This window comes from Megachile rotundata, chromosome 14, assembly GCF_050947335.1.
Source record: "Megachile rotundata isolate GNS110a chromosome 14, iyMegRotu1, whole genome shotgun sequence".
In the NCBI taxonomy this organism is placed as follows: Eukaryota; Metazoa; Arthropoda; class Insecta; order Hymenoptera; family Megachilidae; genus Megachile; species Megachile rotundata.
This window is the reverse complement of record NC_134996.1, coordinates 13,897,763-13,915,041: the sequence shown is the minus strand read 5'-3', so window position 1 is coordinate 13,915,041 and position 17,279 is coordinate 13,897,763. Positions and strand designations below refer to the sequence as shown.

Genomic DNA, 17,279 nt, shown 5'->3' with positions numbered 1-17,279 from the left:
GTGATAATCAAATAGTTAATTAGGTTGATGTAGTCCTTTGAGACAATATTTGAAGCTAACAGTTTCGTAAATCTGTGGCGAAAGTGTTGCTAAACATTGGAAGTCTTTTGTATATTTGATTTAAGACTTCTTGGTTACAGTTTCTGTTGCTCCTCGAATATTGGTTGTTTCAGCTTGGTCTCCATTACTGTAAGAATTATCAACACTCCTGCTAATATTATCACAGTCAACATGATTCAAACAAGAGACACGTGTTCCCACTGTTAGCTCTATTGGAACTTGTACCCTCGACTAAAGTGAATTTATTTAGTCAACAAAATAGCCTCGAAAAATAACTGTTTACACGATTTTCATTTCTAAATTTCATTGTTATCGATACCTAACTTAGTTTCTTGGTCCTTTCAAAATTAGAATTGGACCTTTCAAAATAATATAAAATAAAAATTGTTTAATTTTCATATTTCGAAATAAGATGTCGAATTTAATCGATCGTAAAAGTTTATTTTTATCGCGTTTCACCATTTTCGCACGTTCCACCGAAATAGAAGTAGAAAGACAGAAATGCTCGGAGAAATCTCGAAAGGTGAAGGATTAAAACGCCGAAGGTGTGTTCGCGTGTGGACAAGAACGTACACGAGCGTACGGTAGAAGGATGTTAATTAATATTTATGAGCAACGTACGCGCATTTTCTGCGTTCAACTTGTTCAATGAGTGCCAATTGTCAGCGGCGTTCACTTAAATTGCTCATCGAATATTCATGCGAAAGCGGCACAGGGAATGCAGTTTCTGACCGATACCTAAATACGAACGAAGAACGTCCGAATATTGAAATCGACCAATTAACGTCTCTCCATTAATTATTTTCTTCTAACCTCTTCCTGCTAAAGATACTCTTCTTCTAATTCCTTTTCTCACGTTCTTACATTAACACGTCGATTTTTATGTTTCATAAACATATTTTTTTTAAATGCTTTTTTATATGATTTTATTAAATGTAGTGATGTATTGATGCATTGATTGATTCTCGTGAATTCAAACAAAAGACACTTTTCTTGTGACTTCAAACGAAAGACATTTTTCTTATGACTTCAAAAGAAAGACATTTTCTTGTGACTTCAAACTAGAAACATTTTTTTTGTGACTTCAAACAAAGGACATTTTTCTTATGACTTCAAAAGAAAGACATTTTCTTGTGACTTCAAACAAGAAACATTTTTTTTGTGAATTCAAACAAGGAATATTTTTTTTGTGACTTCAAACAAAGGACATTTTCCTTATGACTTCAAAAGAAAGACATTTTCTTGTGACTTCAAACAAGAAACATTTTTTTTGTGAATTCAAACAAGGAATATTTTTTTTGTAACTTCAAACAAAGGACATTTTTCTTGTGACTTCAAACAAGGAACATTTTTCTTGTGACTTCAAACAAGATACATTTTTCTGAGACTTCAAACAAAGGACATTTTTTTATGACTTCAAAGGAAGGACATTTTTTTTATGACTTCAAAGAAAGGACATTTTTTTGTGACTTCAAAGGAAGGACATTTTTTTTATGACTTCAAAGGAAGAACATTTTTCTTGTGACTTCAAAGGAAGGACATTTTTCTTGTGACTTCAAAGGAAAGACATTTTCTTGCGACTCTAAATGAAGTTGAAATACAAAAATAATCTAATAAATGAATTGTAGGTAAGAGTGAGGTAATGCGAAGGCGATTCCAAGAAGGAAAGTTTTCATTCTCGAAGACAGAGGAGATTGTGAATTTGGACGGGCCAAGAAAGTTTCCGTACCACGTGTAGAGAAGGTAGAGGATGTATACTAATTGAAGGGCCGGTTAGAAGCAAGACAGTAGCGAGTCTCCTGATTAACACCTCCTCCGGACCACACACAGGCTCACTTTCAAGAATTTCCAGTCCTATTTTTATTTATGAACAGAATGTGCACGCGTGTAATCATGACACGCAGCCTTTTTCAACGGGATCATTGTTCTTTATTGAAAGGAACGAATGTCCTCGTTGTTGGAATTAGAAAATCAAGTTCTAAAATCTTGGTTGAAAATTTGAATTATTCATTTGTGAAGCTTAAAGGCTTCTCGCTTGGACAAATATTGGAGACATTTTTTAAGAGGTTTTAGGGTAATAGATGTTTGAATAGATCCTTCAAGTAGATTATAGACTGATAAGAATTGGAATTAAACGCTGTTAGAATTGGCCTTTTACAAAATTTCCAATTTTTGTTAAAACAAATTGCAATCTTAGATTGTTATAATTCTCAGATTAATTACAGTAATATTTTATATATTGAAAGATTAATATTTCTGAAGTCAGAGGTGAAAGAAGAAAAGTGCAAATGTGCGGACAGGAAGGAAGATAGGCAAAAGTGTAGAAAACGACCGGCGAAAACATCAACAGCAAGAAGATAGGAGAAAGAAAGAAAAAAAGGCAACTACTTTCGGAAGTTCATGAAAGTTCGTTTACACAACTCTTTCCCGTACTGTGATGCATTATGCTCTCGAGACGGACTGACCTGAAATCTTCGGCCTCTACTGCTCTTCACCAAGGAACAGCATCACGACTCGTCATTCCGGTAGAGCTTTCTACGGATTTGTCTGATATACTATGTGTCCCGGAAGTATTTCATTAAATACTCGGACAACGTCCAATCTTCTCTTATACTCCTTTCATATCATTTATTTTAGGGTGTTGTATTGTTGTGGTGTCGAGAAGTTACCAAATTATTAAGGGATACGAAGTTCAAACATTTTAAATGTAATAGATTAAAACTTACAGAGTTCTCTAGTTTAATTCTGAGATCCCCAAATCTCCTAGTCCTCAAGTTCCCGAATTCTCAAATGTGCTAGTCTTTAAATTTCTAAATTCTCAAATATACCAGTTCTCAAATTCCCAAATTCTCAAATATCCCAGTCCTCAAGTCCCCAAACACTCAGACCCCAAATTCTCAAATATCCCACACCTCAAATTCCCAAATTCTCAAATATCCCACTCCTCAAACCCCCAAACACTCAGACCCCAAATTCTCAAATCTCCCACACCTCAAATTTCCAAATTCTCAAATCTTCCACACCTCAAATTCCCAAATTCTCAAACGTCCTAAACTTCAAAATCTCCAAATTCTCAAATATCCCACTCCTCAAGTCCCCAAACACTCAGTCCCCAAATTCTCAAATATCCCACTCCTCAAGTCCCCAAACACTCAGTCCCCAAATTCTCAAATCTCCCACACCTCAAATTCCCAAAATCCCAAAATCCAAACCCACAAAAAAGAAACCCTACCTTCCCATCGCTTTCAAATTACCTTCACTGCATAAATTTAATTCCGTAAAGAGGAATATTAAAGACATATCTAAGAAAAGTTTGCCTCCTTTCTACCTGGTGTGATATTCTACCCGGTATGCTGTCGAAGCGACCGCTCGGTCCGATGAAGTAAGTACTTGGTCCGCGCACGACTCCTGAGGGTACTCGAGGCTACGTCGAGAGAAAGACCTCTTCTACATGGGTGGTCCATTCTCCTTACGCATGCATTATATAAGTTCAGTAAAGTTCACGCTAAAGGATACACACGGAACGATGTCCAGCAGCAGCGAGGAATCCGATAATTATATCCTAAACCGTTCTCTCACGCTTTCCTCGCACCCACCCTACCCGAACACTTGGCTGCGCTTCTTTCGGCCGAACGGTCTAAACTATTTTTCCTTTCGACCACTCAACATACCTCTATCTTTACTGATAATCATCTGCTATCTCTTACATCAATAATTCAAATAGATTATTAGACAATTTGCAAGAATTGGAAATTTATGATTTAGCAATTTAAAACCTTCGAGTTCTTGTAACATTTTGTGGGATATTATGCACAATGACATGACTTATTCGTGTAAAAGAATTGCTTTCTGAGTCCTCTCAGTGCAATACCATATTACACCCCTTTTTCGACAGAGAGTCCAAAAGAATGCAGATAATAAAATATTAAAAGCAGTGAGAGTATGAAATAATTTCCAGCGTCAAGAATTTGTGTTAAGTTCTTGAACAAATTCCGAGATAAGGATTATTTAGCAAAAGTGGCACAGAAAATTAGTCCAAGATCTCCGCACGATAGCCCATTTATGTGTGCTCCATCTTTTCTGGTGACTGTCAGTTGAGAAGGGATGGTAATCCTCACGTGACCACGCAAGCATCTGGAACGTAATTGGGACCGGAAGTAGCCTGATCGTAGGGAAGGACTGGTAGCAAGGTTTCACGGGATATAGGGTCCGTTCTTATCTGCAGAATACAGGCCACGATCCTCTGCCTTGGTGTTCCACATCTCATAGGTTATATGGGTTCAGCCGCTTATGATACCGCGTGATGAATCGTTGCCTTTTTGCCCCTCGGACTCTTTGCATCCCTTATGAAGGTCTATTCTTGAGACTTCATGTGTCAATACTCTCAATATTTAAATACTTGTCCATAAATTTTGTCAAATTCTCAAATTTGTAAATTTACAATAACCTACATATTTATAGATAAATAAATCCACCCACTCCTTGACAGAATAAAAATATTTTAATTTCTTATGCATGTTATAAGTGTATGCATTTTATATTTCGCAGTTTTTATAATGGCGAGAGTCGATTCGATATATCGAACGAGAGAGTCGAAGGAAGCGCGACTGTGCTTTGTCCATACGATCGTGCACAGTGAAGTTCAGAATTTTTTAAAAATTAAGGGATAACATATAATGTCACTTGCGTCAAAACTTACATTCGCGTTATGTTGTGCAACTTCATTGGGTATAATTGGTTACGTGCATTATAAACAAGAATATGATAGGTAACTCGAATTCTCGTTTTCGTAGAAAGTTAGGTTATATGCGCGTCGCGAGGGAACATCGTCATCATGTAACACGGATCGGTTGAATAATATAAAGTTATATGTAACTGAGAACCATTTACAAATATACAGAAATTTAAAAAGAAGTAATATAGGTATATCTTTAAATGAAAGAAGAGAAGTAGATTTTAGTAGCAATAATTTGTTCGAATCGTTTAAAATTCAAGTATAGTCCGTGTTACATGGCGTCGTATTTCGCGGGATAATGTATATTTTTCTAATTATTGCAGGAAGCAGCTGCATTTAGGTGTTGAGCGTGATATCGAACGACAAGAGCGTCGAAAAGCTGAAAAGTTATTTAATCAGCCGATAAACTTTACGGATAAGTTACCAACATCCGAAGAACAGGAACAGCTTCAAGCTTCATAATTTGTAAGAATTTACTTGATCCTAACAAAAATTCACTTGCATTTTATACTTAACATGTCCCCATTGTATTATACTTAAATGAATATTGGTATCTTCATTTGATTTTCTAGTTCTACAGCTAATTTTCAACTTCTGTAAGGTTTGGAGGTTAGGAAGTGCCTGTCCAATGAACATCATGACTACAGAAGAATCAACAGACCAACCAGGTACGTATTTAATTTAATTCGAATAATATTCTTTCTTCACTGCTTTATGTTTTTTATGTGCAGACTTGATTTGTGTGGAAGAGAGTTTAATGAGTCTAGAAAAGCTGGATCGAGCTTCACCAGACCTGTGGCCTGAACAAAGTAAGTAACCATTGCACAATTTTTGGTTCTACTAAAAATGTTAGAACATATATACAATGCACTGCAAAAGGAGCTGAACTTTTCTTATTGAAATTAGGAATATTGTTTCACATTTAAAGACTCATATTTGACCCTTCCTTTATTTCATTCAAAAAGTTTAGTTTCTTTTGCAACAGACCATGTATATTAGCCATTAATGAAGTTCCAGGTGTAAATGAGTTTGTTGCTCAAAACTCACCCCAAACGGAGCCATCTTCCTGGGCTGCTGGTCTCACACCGGATGACATCAATCAATTACATCGTAAGTTCCTATTTGTAAATTAAATTGTGAGTGTTTGAAATAATTTGATTTCAAATTGAAATGATTTTATTTCAGAACTGGGAAACTTGTCAATGAATGGTTTAATATCTGAAGTAAAAAAACTACATGATATGGCCTACCAGTTAGGACTGGAAGAAGCCAAAGAAATGACACGTGGGAAATACTTAAACATTTTTAAACATAAATCATGAAATTCCGCATTTAAAAAATAATTTAACTCTCTTAAGATCCAGCATATATGTATATCTGTACATACATGAAGACTGATGGGATGTTGATGCCATTACAATTGAAGGCATACAATAAAGAAAATAATTATATATATATACATATATAATATTTATAATGTATATAAATAATTATATGTATATACATATATATACATGTATAATTATTTCTGCTTTGTACAAATGTAATTTTTATTGTAGATGTATAACAGATATAGAAATATAGTAACATTTTGAAGTTTTAAATATGTAGCAACAAATAAAAAAGGTTACACCTTGAATGTTTTACCTATCCTTTTAATTACAATTAACTACCGACAATGTGAGTGACGATTCTCGTTCGATTTAATCGCAACGTCCACGATATCGCTGCCTCTAACAAAATCCACCGCCACGATATTGGCACTGAATTGCCAGATAGTACTGTACCAATTTGTGACATTCAAGTTGACCTTGTACGCCATGTTTCGAAGACCACCGAGTGAATTGAAGAGAACATCATTGAAACTTGCTGTCAATTCCGCCATCGCTGCTCGTGGTCTCTGTCTAGTCCTCCTGTCGTTGCTTTCAATTTTGTTTAAGTACTTGTACAAATTTTCGACATTTCTGACGTTACCCCATTGGTGCGTCACACATGGCCACACAGTACCATGGCTGTGCACCATCCAAGAGTTTTCATAGCCAATTATCAATCTTTTCCCGGTGGACCAGATCTCATTTAATGTCATGATCCATCCACGGTTGTATTCAAGGTAATAGTCCCGAAATTCATTTTCTAAATATTTTACCAGTTCTGTGTGTTCCGATAAAGAATGGAAGCCTGTCATAAAGTTGAGATTGTATTATTACGGAATAATTATTGTACTATTACGGGATAATTGCTAGAAATTTTAAGGAAGTACCAATGGGAAATTCGCGAATGTCGAGGATCACTATCTCTTCGGTGTGGTCGAGGAATGTTTTCACCTGATCGATCACGGTTTTTAGAGAGACTGAACGGTAGAATGGTCCGTGGTTGGTCCACCAAATTTCTTTTGTCTCCGGATAACGTCCTACTCTGATATCCAAGTATCGAACGCCATGTATCAGTTGACCCAGGATATTTGTGTCCTAAGAAATCAGTACTATAAATACTATAAATAAAATTGAGTACACGTGCTCAAATAACTGGTGAAGTTCACGATCATGTCCTTGACAGTGTCTGTCAAGGTGAATATCAGAGAAAATGGTACAAGTATATTTACTAAATAAAATTTAATAGAACCAGCTCACTTTTGTGTAGTACCTGTGTTATGGCAAAATTCGAGACTATGTTTATCTTTCGACTTCCTTCATCGTAAGACGCGGAATCATGTGTCCCCGGCAAAAAGATTTGACTCATTGTTAAGTTCCCCAAAATGTCTTCTCTTTCTTTCATCCAGGTGGGTTGTGATTTTAGACAGTTTGTCATTTTGATATTTGTCTGTGTTAACCAGGCCACGCCATATTCTAAAGAAAACACATTATAGCAGTTGAACTTCTTAATAGAAAAAGATACCATCCGTAGTTTTGTAATTAAATGCTGTTTGACAAAAATATTTGATTACCTACTTGTGCATTCCTGTACGAAAGAAAGATTCGAACTGGGTACAAACTCCGCGAATTTCCCAGTTTTCTGTCGTCCATTTGGACCTTCTGGTATTACAGTGTAAACCACAGTCGAATAGCCAAGAGGATGTTCCTCGTAAAGCGAAATTTTATCGCCGGATTGAATGTTCAGGTTGTTCCAATAAATCTCTATCTCGTGGCTTCTCGACCGCGAGATTTTGGGTGAAAGAAGTATACCGATATTGGATTGCCCTACATATAAATACCGAGTCATTAGCTAGCAAGTTAATCTTCAAAGATGAAACTTTTTTCGAATAAAAAATTGCTTGCAGATTTGAAAATTTGCAATTTTTATAAACTTACAGTTCTCCTTAGATGGATTGCAGACTTTAGAAGGTAAAATCCCGCTAATTATCGTCGTCAGAAGAAATATGGTTAATGCGTATTGAATCATTGCTCCTTAAATTATAGCAGTCCTGCTTAGCTTATTTAGTTCGATAAAATTTTTTCCTGCAATAGTTAATTAAATAACGTTCTCGTAAAGTATCAGAAATTGCAGTAAGAAAGAATAATTAGTTCGACATAAAAATGAATTACGATAAAAAAAGGAAGAGTAAAAAATAATCTTACAAATGAGTCGTTACAGGAACAGTCTCGTAATTCTTGAATAATTGAGTTTAGATTAGCTGGTCTTTAGTCACACGCGGAACAAGTGACAGTAAAGAGATCACGAGAGGAGAAAAAAGAGAGGAGATGATAAATAGAAACGTAGTGCAACGATTTGACCCTACTACACGATGCACAACACCGTGAAACGCGATTTCGCAACGAGTCCTTCTTTACTCCGCAATGAACGCTTTGATTATGTTCGCAGATACCAAAGTTCGATTTCCCCGTGACAAAATTATTCTCTGATCAGCAAAATTATTGATCTGCCTTTCAATGTCTCAAACTTATCGTTTCGATTAAAATTTAAACGTGAACAAATTCAATAAACTATGCGATTACGTTATTTATAAAATTAACTCAGCAAGTCAAACACCCGGGGAACAAAAAACACGACTAAAATATTCCTGCTATTTCGCGGAACACATAATCGTGTAAACGTTAATCATTTCTTTCAAAACGTTATACTTCTCCTATCGTTTTCTATCGGGTGTTTACGTCACAGTAATTACTACGGAAGCAGTTCAAAACGATGCTAAACCAGTAGTTAGGAGCATTATTTCAGGTTTCAATGTGGGAGATAATTTGCAAGGGGCATACGTGTTTCTATATTTTGGTATTTTATTTCAAGTTCACTTTTTCAAGGATTTCATTTATTTGATTTATTTCTCTTTACAGATCTCTTGCATGTGGTTACATATAGCTTACACTTGTTAGTTATAATTAAAATTGAGGTGCATGATCTGTGCAGTACAAATAAAGAACATATGTAATCTTTTATGTGTATTAATTTTAGAAATCAAAAATCGTATGCAAATTTGATTTTTAACTTTATGTTCGTATAAATTTTGAAAATGGTACCACTAGCGCCATCTAGCGGTGAAAGGTGCAATTAGGGAAATATAAAATAGCGATTTTACGCAAAATAAGGTATTTTTATGAGTAGGTAATGGTTCAGAATTGGTCTAGGATCACGTTAAAGTTCAAAAAGTGGCTTTACAGTGGGTTTGGAGCTTTATTTACGAAAATAGAAAATATAGCGATTTATGGGGAATACTAGTGGCGCCCCCTGTCCGTCGAACGGGGTGAACTACAGCCATCTGGAGCACCTCCTTCGTTAGTTCTACTTTCCGCCGCGAGGGGGCGCTGTCTGTCCCTCTGGTGGCGAAAATTGGAACTAACGAAGGAGGTGTCCCAGATGGCTGTAGTTCACCCTGTTCGCCGGAGAGATGGCGCCACTAGTATTTCCATATATGTATATTAATAAATAATCATTTTGCAACATATCTGCAAGATTAAGTTAAAAAAAATTAATAAATTTAAATAATTACAACAATAAATTTGTTAATAAACTACCAAAAAATATAAAATTATAAAAAATATGACGTTAGAATAATTATACAGTAACCAATGAGAGTGGCTGCACGCTATTGGTGGATTACATGATGTCTGATTGGCTACTGTACACTAGCAATCACTCTTGCACTTCGATTTGATCTATTGGTCGATTACGTGATGTCTAATTGGCTACTGTAAACTACCAATCGCTCTTACACTTGAAGAGGTCGCCGCTGCTCAGTTTTGTTTTGGAAGTCGAGGAGGTCGGATCGGCCCTGTCAACACTTACCGGTACGAGTCAAGGATTTACTTTATCGATATTGTGCTTGTCCCTGTATTACCTACTGTGCTTTAATAAGTGTCTAGTGTGTTTTAATAAATATTTTTTAATAAATATGCGGGTGTATTAACAAATTTTATGGTGTGATTCTACAAGTGTCAGTGACTTAACCAGTGTGTTACCTGCATGCATATACGGATATATTAGTGTACCTAGTGTGTTATTACTAGTGTTTAATGTGCTTTAATAATTATTTTTTATTAATTATGGGGGTGTATTAATAAAATTTATGGTGTGGTTCTACAAGTATCAGTGATTTTACTAGTGTGTTTCCTTAAGTGATTGTGCATGTGTATACGGATTTATTACTGTGTTTTATGGTGCGGTTATTTGAATGTTTTATTAATTTTTTACTGTTTTAATGTATTTTGTGGAGTGATTATTTAAGTGCTTTTACAAACTATTATTGGGTGTTGGTGTACTTTATGCAATGATTATTTAAGTGTTTTGACATATTGTTACTGGTGGTTTAGTGTACTTTATGCAATGATTATTTAAGTGTTTTGACATATTGTTACTGGTGGTTTAGTGTATTATGTGGAATGATTATTTAAGTGTTTTGACATATTGTTACTGGTGTTTTAATATATTTTATGGAGTGGTTATTTAAATGTTTTAACAAATTGCTACTGGTGTTTTAGTGTGTATTATGGAATGGTTATTTAAATATTTTAACAAATTGTTACTGGTGTTTTAGTATGTTTTATGGAGTGGTTATTTAAATGTTTTGGAATACTTGCACTGGTGTTTTAATGTGTTTTACCATGTAGTTATCTATGTGTTTCGGTATAAATTTGCAAACGTTTTAACCTGTGCCATACAATAATTATTCAAGTGTATTGACATATTTTTTCGAATATTTTATAATGTTTCACTGAGTGACTATACGTTTTGATATACATTTGCAAATTTATTACTGGTTTTTGTAATGTAGTACTGCATGCATGTTTAACTTGTTTATTAACTGTTTGCGTTTCTAAAATGTATACGTTACTCGAAATGCAAATTGATTGACAGTTACTAAATTGTTGTCCTGCTATGATTACAGATCACGCTGCCAATCCAATGGACAAACTGCCAAATCCAAACATTGCCAAAGCAGTCCAAAGCAGTCCAAATCTCTGATGCTTTGCCGGTAAAGCGATCGCAGTGGCGCAAATCAGCGATCGGTGAGTCGCATGCTTTATGGTTCCTCCGGTTCCCATCATGTCGTAGGACGAATGGTCCGAAACGACACGGGAACTGGTTGTATTTTATATTCTTGAGCGAGCATAGTGACCACGACTGTACGATCGTGCAAAATTCGTACAAACTGTTTATTATATTTATTAGCTCAGGTCAGGGTTTTCTTGTACATCGCGTTTTAACTTCTTTGCAATTTGAAATTAAAATTAGTACATAGAAGTCGGATGACCCTCCGATTTCACAATAGTTTTCGAGTCATTTTGATAAAGTTATCGAGTCACTTTCAATTTTTACGTACGCGTGAAAATTTTTTAAATAAATGTACAAGAAAGTATCGCGAGAAACAGATTTCGATATCAAAGTTATTTATGAATGTTTGAGTCATTTAGAAATTTACTTTGATATTAGAAATCTGTTAAGAATGAAACTACCGATATACTTAGATTTTTGCAAAGTGATCTTCCATTTTCCATTTTGAAAGTTTTTTAAAGTTAGAGTCAATTTTTGCTGGAAGACACTTTATTAGCATGTTTCTAATCATGTTTTTAGCTCAGGATTTTCAGCACACATGAAGAAAACTGGTAGGTCAAAATACACGTGGCCGTGTTCATTTTTATGCTCTATACTCATGCGCGTGCTTAGATGCTACTCGCATGGGTTAGGGCAGGTGGACACGGTTTAGTTTTAAGATGTTTGGCGATCGACAAATTGACAGTGAATTATCGACACAAGTTACACGTGTGTGTGTGGTTAGGTCGTGGACCTTGTGTCGATTAAACTGTAGATTCATTTTTTAAATTTTGCAAAATTCTATTTGAAAATGCATACAAAATGCAAGTCGAGTCATTTAAAAATGCATACAAAATGCAAGTAGAGTCATTTGAAAATTACATAAAGTAAATAAGTTAGAAAATTCTATTAGTACTTTAAATTATTACATGTACATATTACATTGAATATTTGAAAGAGTATGAAAATGAAATATGTTAAGTTCACTGTCAATTGTCGGTCGATTTCAGCAAAAAGGTATGAACTTAGAGTGTGAATGTAGTATTGAACTCGGGTGTCGGAGACGTCCCGGGACGTACTCCCTAGGATTAGGCTTTTTTGCACCCGGGTGGTATGTGTGAGAACCGTGGAGTGTGTTTTTGAGAGAATGGACTTTGCAATTTTTTAAATATAGCGATAGGCAGGCAGGTAGCTTACTTCTGGTGTGAATGAGTTAGTTTTAAGTAGGTAGGGCCAGAGCAAGCTTTCACGTTTCTCTTTCCTCCTTTCTCACACGTGAGATGCTTGCATCTGGGGGGTTCACGAAAAATCGAGAAGAGAAAAATTAAATATGAATATATTTAATATCTCTTGAACTCGATTGTTCGTTCAGGCCAGGCCTTTTAGTTTGTAAGTCGCAGTCGGGTTCTAGATCCGACTGCAAAAATGAAGTATACAGTGAAGTGAAGTGCAGTGAAATAAAATATTCTGCTCGGACATTCTTTTACGGACAGCGCGTTCTAAGAATCGCTGTTCGTATTTTTATTTTGAGTAATTATTTTTCTTACCAAACTAACTTATATTACATAAAATTTCGATTTTGTTATCGATCGAAATAAATGGATAGTGATGCAATTTTATTTTTATAAAATTGTCTGCTATCCGTTTATGGAGATTGATAGTAAAATTGAGAGTATATGTAATTGAAAAATAAGAATGTCCGAGTTACCGTAAAATTTCGCGAGTGATTTTCGTGAGGCTATGCCGAAGAGAGAAGAGGCTATATGCCGAAGAGCCCCGGCAAAGTTGCCAAAGAAGAGGGGAACTATCAATGGCTGTCCATCTTAGGATGGAGAGTCATTTTGTCACTATGCTCGCTAATTATTTTTTTGTATTTTGCATGTATTTTTTTGAACGATACAAAATGTATCGTTTTGCTCGAATTTTTACGAGCAAAGCCACCCGCGACTTTATGCCCTCCCAATTAAATTTCGAGATTAAAGATTTTTGCATAACTTCGCGATTAAATTTTGAGATTAGAGATTTTTGTATACCCTCGCGATTCGAGATTTTTATGCCCGCCCAATTAAATTTCGAGATTAGAGATTTTTGCATCCCTTCGCGATTACAGTACGAAATTAGAGATTTTTGCATCCCTTCGCGATTACAGTACGGAATTAGAGATTTTTGCATCCCTTCACGATTAAATTACGAAATTAAAAATTTTTGTATCCCTTCGCGATTAAATTCGAGCTTCGAGATTTTTATATCCCTTCGCGATTTTATCTCGAACTTCTCGAGATTTGTATATCCCTTCGCGATTTTAATTTCCCCAAATTTTATGTGTTAATTATTTTTCTCTGTTTCAGGAATTGATTTTGAATAAATTGTTTTATTGTTGATTGATTTTAAATTCGAATTTTTCATCGTGTTTTTTTGTTTCTCGATAGGGTTGTTTCACATCTTCTCGTACAATTTTATTGGTTAATAAAATTTTGTATGTTTCAGACTTTATTTTTTGATAAGTTAACATGTTCTCTCTTCTCAAATTTCTGTGTTAATAAATCTTTGTCTGTTTTAGTATTTCTTCTTTGGTAAATTCTGTTGTCTTCTCAAATCCGCAATTTTCATTGCGTTTTGTATTTTTTGAAATTCTTGTATAAAATAAAGAAAAATTTTGCTCCTCGCACAATTTCCTGTGTTAATAAATTTTTGTTCGTTTCAGAATTTAATTTTTGGTAAGTTATTTTCAGTGCATTAATTTTAAGTTAATTCCGAGCTGTGGGAGGCAGGGTGGGCTCGGGCGCAGGTTTTTCGTCACTTATTGTGACGAAAAACCTGCGCACATTATAAGTACCTCTTATTCTAATTTGCACTCATCTTTGTCAATTTTTAAACTTACATATTAGACTGTAGTAATAGTTTGTCCCTTTTTCTCAATTTCCCCTAACTTAAAAGAAAGTTCTTCCAACTTTCTTTCCTATCTTCTTGCAATTTTTACAAAGTTTTATATGCGAGTGCAATTTTAGAATAAGAGGTACATGTAGGGCATTTAGGATGTACTACAGTATGCGTGAGTGAGTGTCCTGATTTTTATTTTAAGTAGGTAATGTTTCATATGTGCCTAATTATATTTTTATATTTCAGATATTTATTTTAAATAAGTAATTCAATTTTTCTTATGTGCCTTAATAATATTTGTCTGTTTCAGGTTTTTAGCGAGTCGATTCGAGGTTTATTATATTTTTATTCTGAAAATGTTAATATAAATTTAAATGTTAGCAGGAATTGTGCATGCCTAAACATTTCAATGTTTCTAATCTTGCTTCTCTGTTTCCTCTTTTTATTGTTACACCTATTTATTCTATAGGTAATAGGTCATCATTGGAGACATCAATCACCGAGGGATCATCGAGGGATCTTCGTGGGATGCGTGCGTTAGTTTTAAGCTAATTATATGCGTGCGTTAATTTTAAGCTAATTTTATGCGTGCGCTAGTTTTAAGTTAAGTGTGCTCGTGGGCAGGGCGGGTGGGTCCTTGTAAGTACCTCTCATTCCAACTTGCACTCATCTTCACAACTCCCAAACTTTGTACGCGTTAGCTTGTAGTATACCCCCCTATTTTTTGTCAATCGTTCCGAACCCAAGTGGATCATTGGGGGTTCATAGCGCTGTGAACTCGGGCAGAGGTGAGCTGCAAGTACTGGTGTAGCGCCAGGGACACATCTCTGCGGGGCCGATCGATTGATGTTCCGTCTCGATCGGGTGCCTCAGGGCAGGGTTTCCTCTCTGCAGTAAGACTTACCTAAAACGTAAGCTGGGAGAAATGGGAAACTTTCCGCGGATGTGTCACTCGTTCTTGCCAGTATTTTCGGTTCATTTCTGTCTCGTGGTTCATGTAAGTCACTATGCACTACCCTTTGACTCATGGAAGGCGAGGTTCGCTTGGCGAAAAATATCGACCCCCTTCTTTGCGAAAGTTCTTCTAACTTTCTTTGCTTTTTGACAGAAAGTTCTTCTAACTGCCGTTAGCTTGTAGTATGCCCCCTTGTTTTTTGTCATTTGTTCTGCGCCCAAGTGGATCATGGGGGGTTCATAGCGCTGTGAACACGCGGTAGAGGTGAGCTGCAAGTGCCGGTGTAGCGCGAGTGATATTCTTTGCCCGGCGGGGCGGATCGGGGTTGGCACCTCTCATACTCTGATGTGCCTCCCCGACCCGCCGCCATTCTGCCAAGGGGCATCACGGTCTGGGTATCCTCTCTGTGGTAAGACGCGAGAGCGCTGGGGGAAATGGGAACCCTCCGCCAACTGGGGTGTATCACTCGTTCTTGCCAAAGGTATCTTCGGTTCATCTTTGCCGTCGTGGTTCACGTAAGCCACTATGGGCTACCCTTTGACCCATGGAAAGCAAGGTTCACTTGGCGAAAAACTGACCCCCTTCTTTGCGAAAGTTCTTCTAACTTTCTTTTCTTTTAGCAGAAAGTTCTTCTAACTTTCTTCCCTTTGCTTTTTGAATTCGTCGTAGATTATTTGAGTGCAATCTTAGAATGAGAGGTACCGTGCGGCGTTTAGAATAAGTTAAGCGTGCGTGTGTGGGATCCCATGCGATTTGTATTAAGTTAATGTATGTGTGTGTGTGTGATACAAGTTCTTTACTGGATTGTGGTAAAGAACTTGTATATGCGAGCCTGTGAGCTATGTAGAGTTAGAACTCATTTATCCTTCTGATAAATGAGGTTGCATTTGGAGGGAGGAAGGGATTTGGAGTTAGGGTGGGTCACTATCGTAGCCACCTCCACGTGGTGTGACCCGGTAATCGGTATAGTTCTCTAAAGATTTTTAAGTCTTTAGAAAACTACATCGAGCTGAGGGCTACGGTTTTATTTCACGATTGTCTTTAAAATATTTCACTCCTTTGCCTAATTTTCTATGTTAACAAATTTTTGTCTGTTTCAGAATTTAATTTTTTGTAAGTTATGTTAAGTGCGTTAGTTTTATTTTAATTCCGAGCTGTGGGAGGACAGGGTGGGCTCGGGCGCAGGTTTTTCGTTACGATATGTGACGAAAAACTTGCGCAAATTGTAAGTGCCTTTTGTTCGAACTTGCACTCATCTTGATGACAATTTTTTAACTTGTTAGATATTAGTAGTAGGAGCCTATTATTTTTATTAACAGTTGCTTTAAACTTAAAAGAAAGTTCTTCCAACTTTCTTCTTTTACTCTTTTCTTTACTTACTATTACATTATACGAGTGCAGTTTTAGAACAAAAGGCACATTTAGGGCTTTAATTTTATGTAAGTGTTTTCAATGTTCCATATTTGTCTTAATCATTTTTGTATATTTCAGGTTTCAATTTTATGTAAGCAACTTATTTATTCATATGTGTCTTAATTGTATTTATTTTTTGTTTCAGGTTTTTATTTTAACGATTCATGTTCTTTTTATTGTTACACCTATTTATTCTATAGGTAATAGGTGATCATTGAAGACGTCAATCACCGAGGGATCATCGAGGGATCATCGTGGGATGCGTGCGTTAGTTTTAAGCTAATTGTATGCGTGCGTTAATTGTAAGCTAATTTTATGCGTGCGTTAATTCTAAGTTAAGTGTGCTCGTGGGCAGGGCGGGTGGGTCCTTGTAAGTACCTCTCATTCTAAATTGCACTCATCTTCTCAATTCTGAAACTTTGTACGCGTTAGCTTGTAGTATACCCACTTATTTTTTGCCAATCGTTCTGCGCCCAAGTGGATCATTGGGGGTTCATAGCGCTGTGAACACGCGGTAGAGGTGAGCTGCAAGTGCCGGTGTAGGGCGAGTGATATTCTTTGCCCGGCGGGGCGGATCGGGGTTGGCACCTCTCATACTCTGATGTGCCTCCCCGACCCGCCGCCATTCTGCCAAGGGGCATCACGGTCTGGGTATCCTCTCTGTGGTAAGACGCGAGAGCGCTGGGGGAAATGGGAACCCTCCGCCAACTGGGGTGTATCACTCGTTCTTGCCAAAGGTATCTTCGGTTCATC

General features: G+C 36.4%; 3 protein-coding genes across 3 annotated transcripts; 2 read left to right on the top strand and 1 right to left on the bottom strand.

Moving 5' to 3' along the window:
- The first annotated feature begins 4,633 nt into the window (after positions 1–4,633).
- Positions 4,634–5,257, top strand: Pet117 (cytochrome c oxidase assembly factor-like). The gene is made up of 2 exons (XM_003700083.3): positions 4,634–4,828; positions 5,119–5,257. The coding sequence occupies exons 1-2, from the start codon at positions 4,737–4,739 to the stop codon at positions 5,255–5,257; spliced, it is 231 nt and encodes a 76-aa protein (XP_003700131.1). The 5' UTR covers positions 4,634–4,736.
- Positions 5,258–5,402: 145 nt separating this feature from the next.
- Positions 5,403–6,399, top strand: lin-52 (DREAM core complex component lin-52). Its single transcript, XM_003700081.3, has 4 exons — positions 5,403–5,463; positions 5,527–5,604; positions 5,807–5,905; positions 5,981–6,399. The coding sequence occupies exons 1-4, from the start codon at positions 5,424–5,426 to the stop codon at positions 6,115–6,117; spliced, it is 354 nt and encodes a 117-aa protein (XP_003700129.1). The 5' UTR covers positions 5,403–5,423; the 3' UTR covers positions 6,118–6,399.
- On the bottom strand, positions 6,318–8,829 carry LOC100876115 (PI-PLC X domain-containing protein 3). The gene is made up of 6 exons (XM_003699968.3): positions 8,371–8,829; positions 8,104–8,250; positions 7,744–7,992; positions 7,439–7,641; positions 7,056–7,263; positions 6,318–6,973 (listed from the first exon to the last, which is right to left on the bottom strand). Exons 2-6 carry the CDS (start codon positions 8,192–8,194, stop codon positions 6,465–6,467), a joined length of 1,260 nt encoding a protein of 419 aa, XP_003700016.1. The 5' UTR covers positions 8,195–8,250; positions 8,371–8,829; the 3' UTR covers positions 6,318–6,464.
- Between the last annotated feature and the right edge of the window lie 8,450 nt (positions 8,830–17,279).

Excerpts from the sequence above, each read along its gene's own strand:
- Pet117 (XM_003700083.3), top strand. The coding sequence starts at position 4,737 with ATGTCACTTGCGTCAAAACTTACATTCGCGTTATGTTGTGCAACTTCA. Across the intron at positions 4,829-5,118 it reads TATAAACAAGAATATGATAG|GAAGCAGCTGCATTTAGGTG; the intron begins GTAACTCGAATT and ends TAATTATTGCAG.
- LOC100876115 (XM_003699968.3), bottom strand. The coding sequence starts at position 8,194 with ATGATTCAATACGCATTAACCATATTTCTTCTGACGACGATAATTAGC. Across the intron at positions 7,642-7,743 it reads TTTCGTACAGGAATGCACAA|AATATGGCGTGGCCTGGTTA; the intron begins GTAGGTAATCAA and ends TGTTTTCTTTAG. Across the intron at positions 6,974-7,055 it reads CATTCGCGAATTTCCCATTG|GCTTCCATTCTTTATCGGAA; the intron begins GTACTTCCTTAA and ends ACTTTATGACAG.
- lin-52 (XM_003700081.3), top strand. The coding sequence starts at position 5,424 with ATGAACATCATGACTACAGAAGAATCAACAGACCAACCAG. Across the intron at positions 5,464-5,526 it reads AGAATCAACAGACCAACCAG|ACTTGATTTGTGTGGAAGAG; the intron begins GTACGTATTTAA and ends TTTTATGTGCAG. Across the intron at positions 5,906-5,980 it reads TGACATCAATCAATTACATC|AACTGGGAAACTTGTCAATG; the intron begins GTAAGTTCCTAT and ends ATTTTATTTCAG.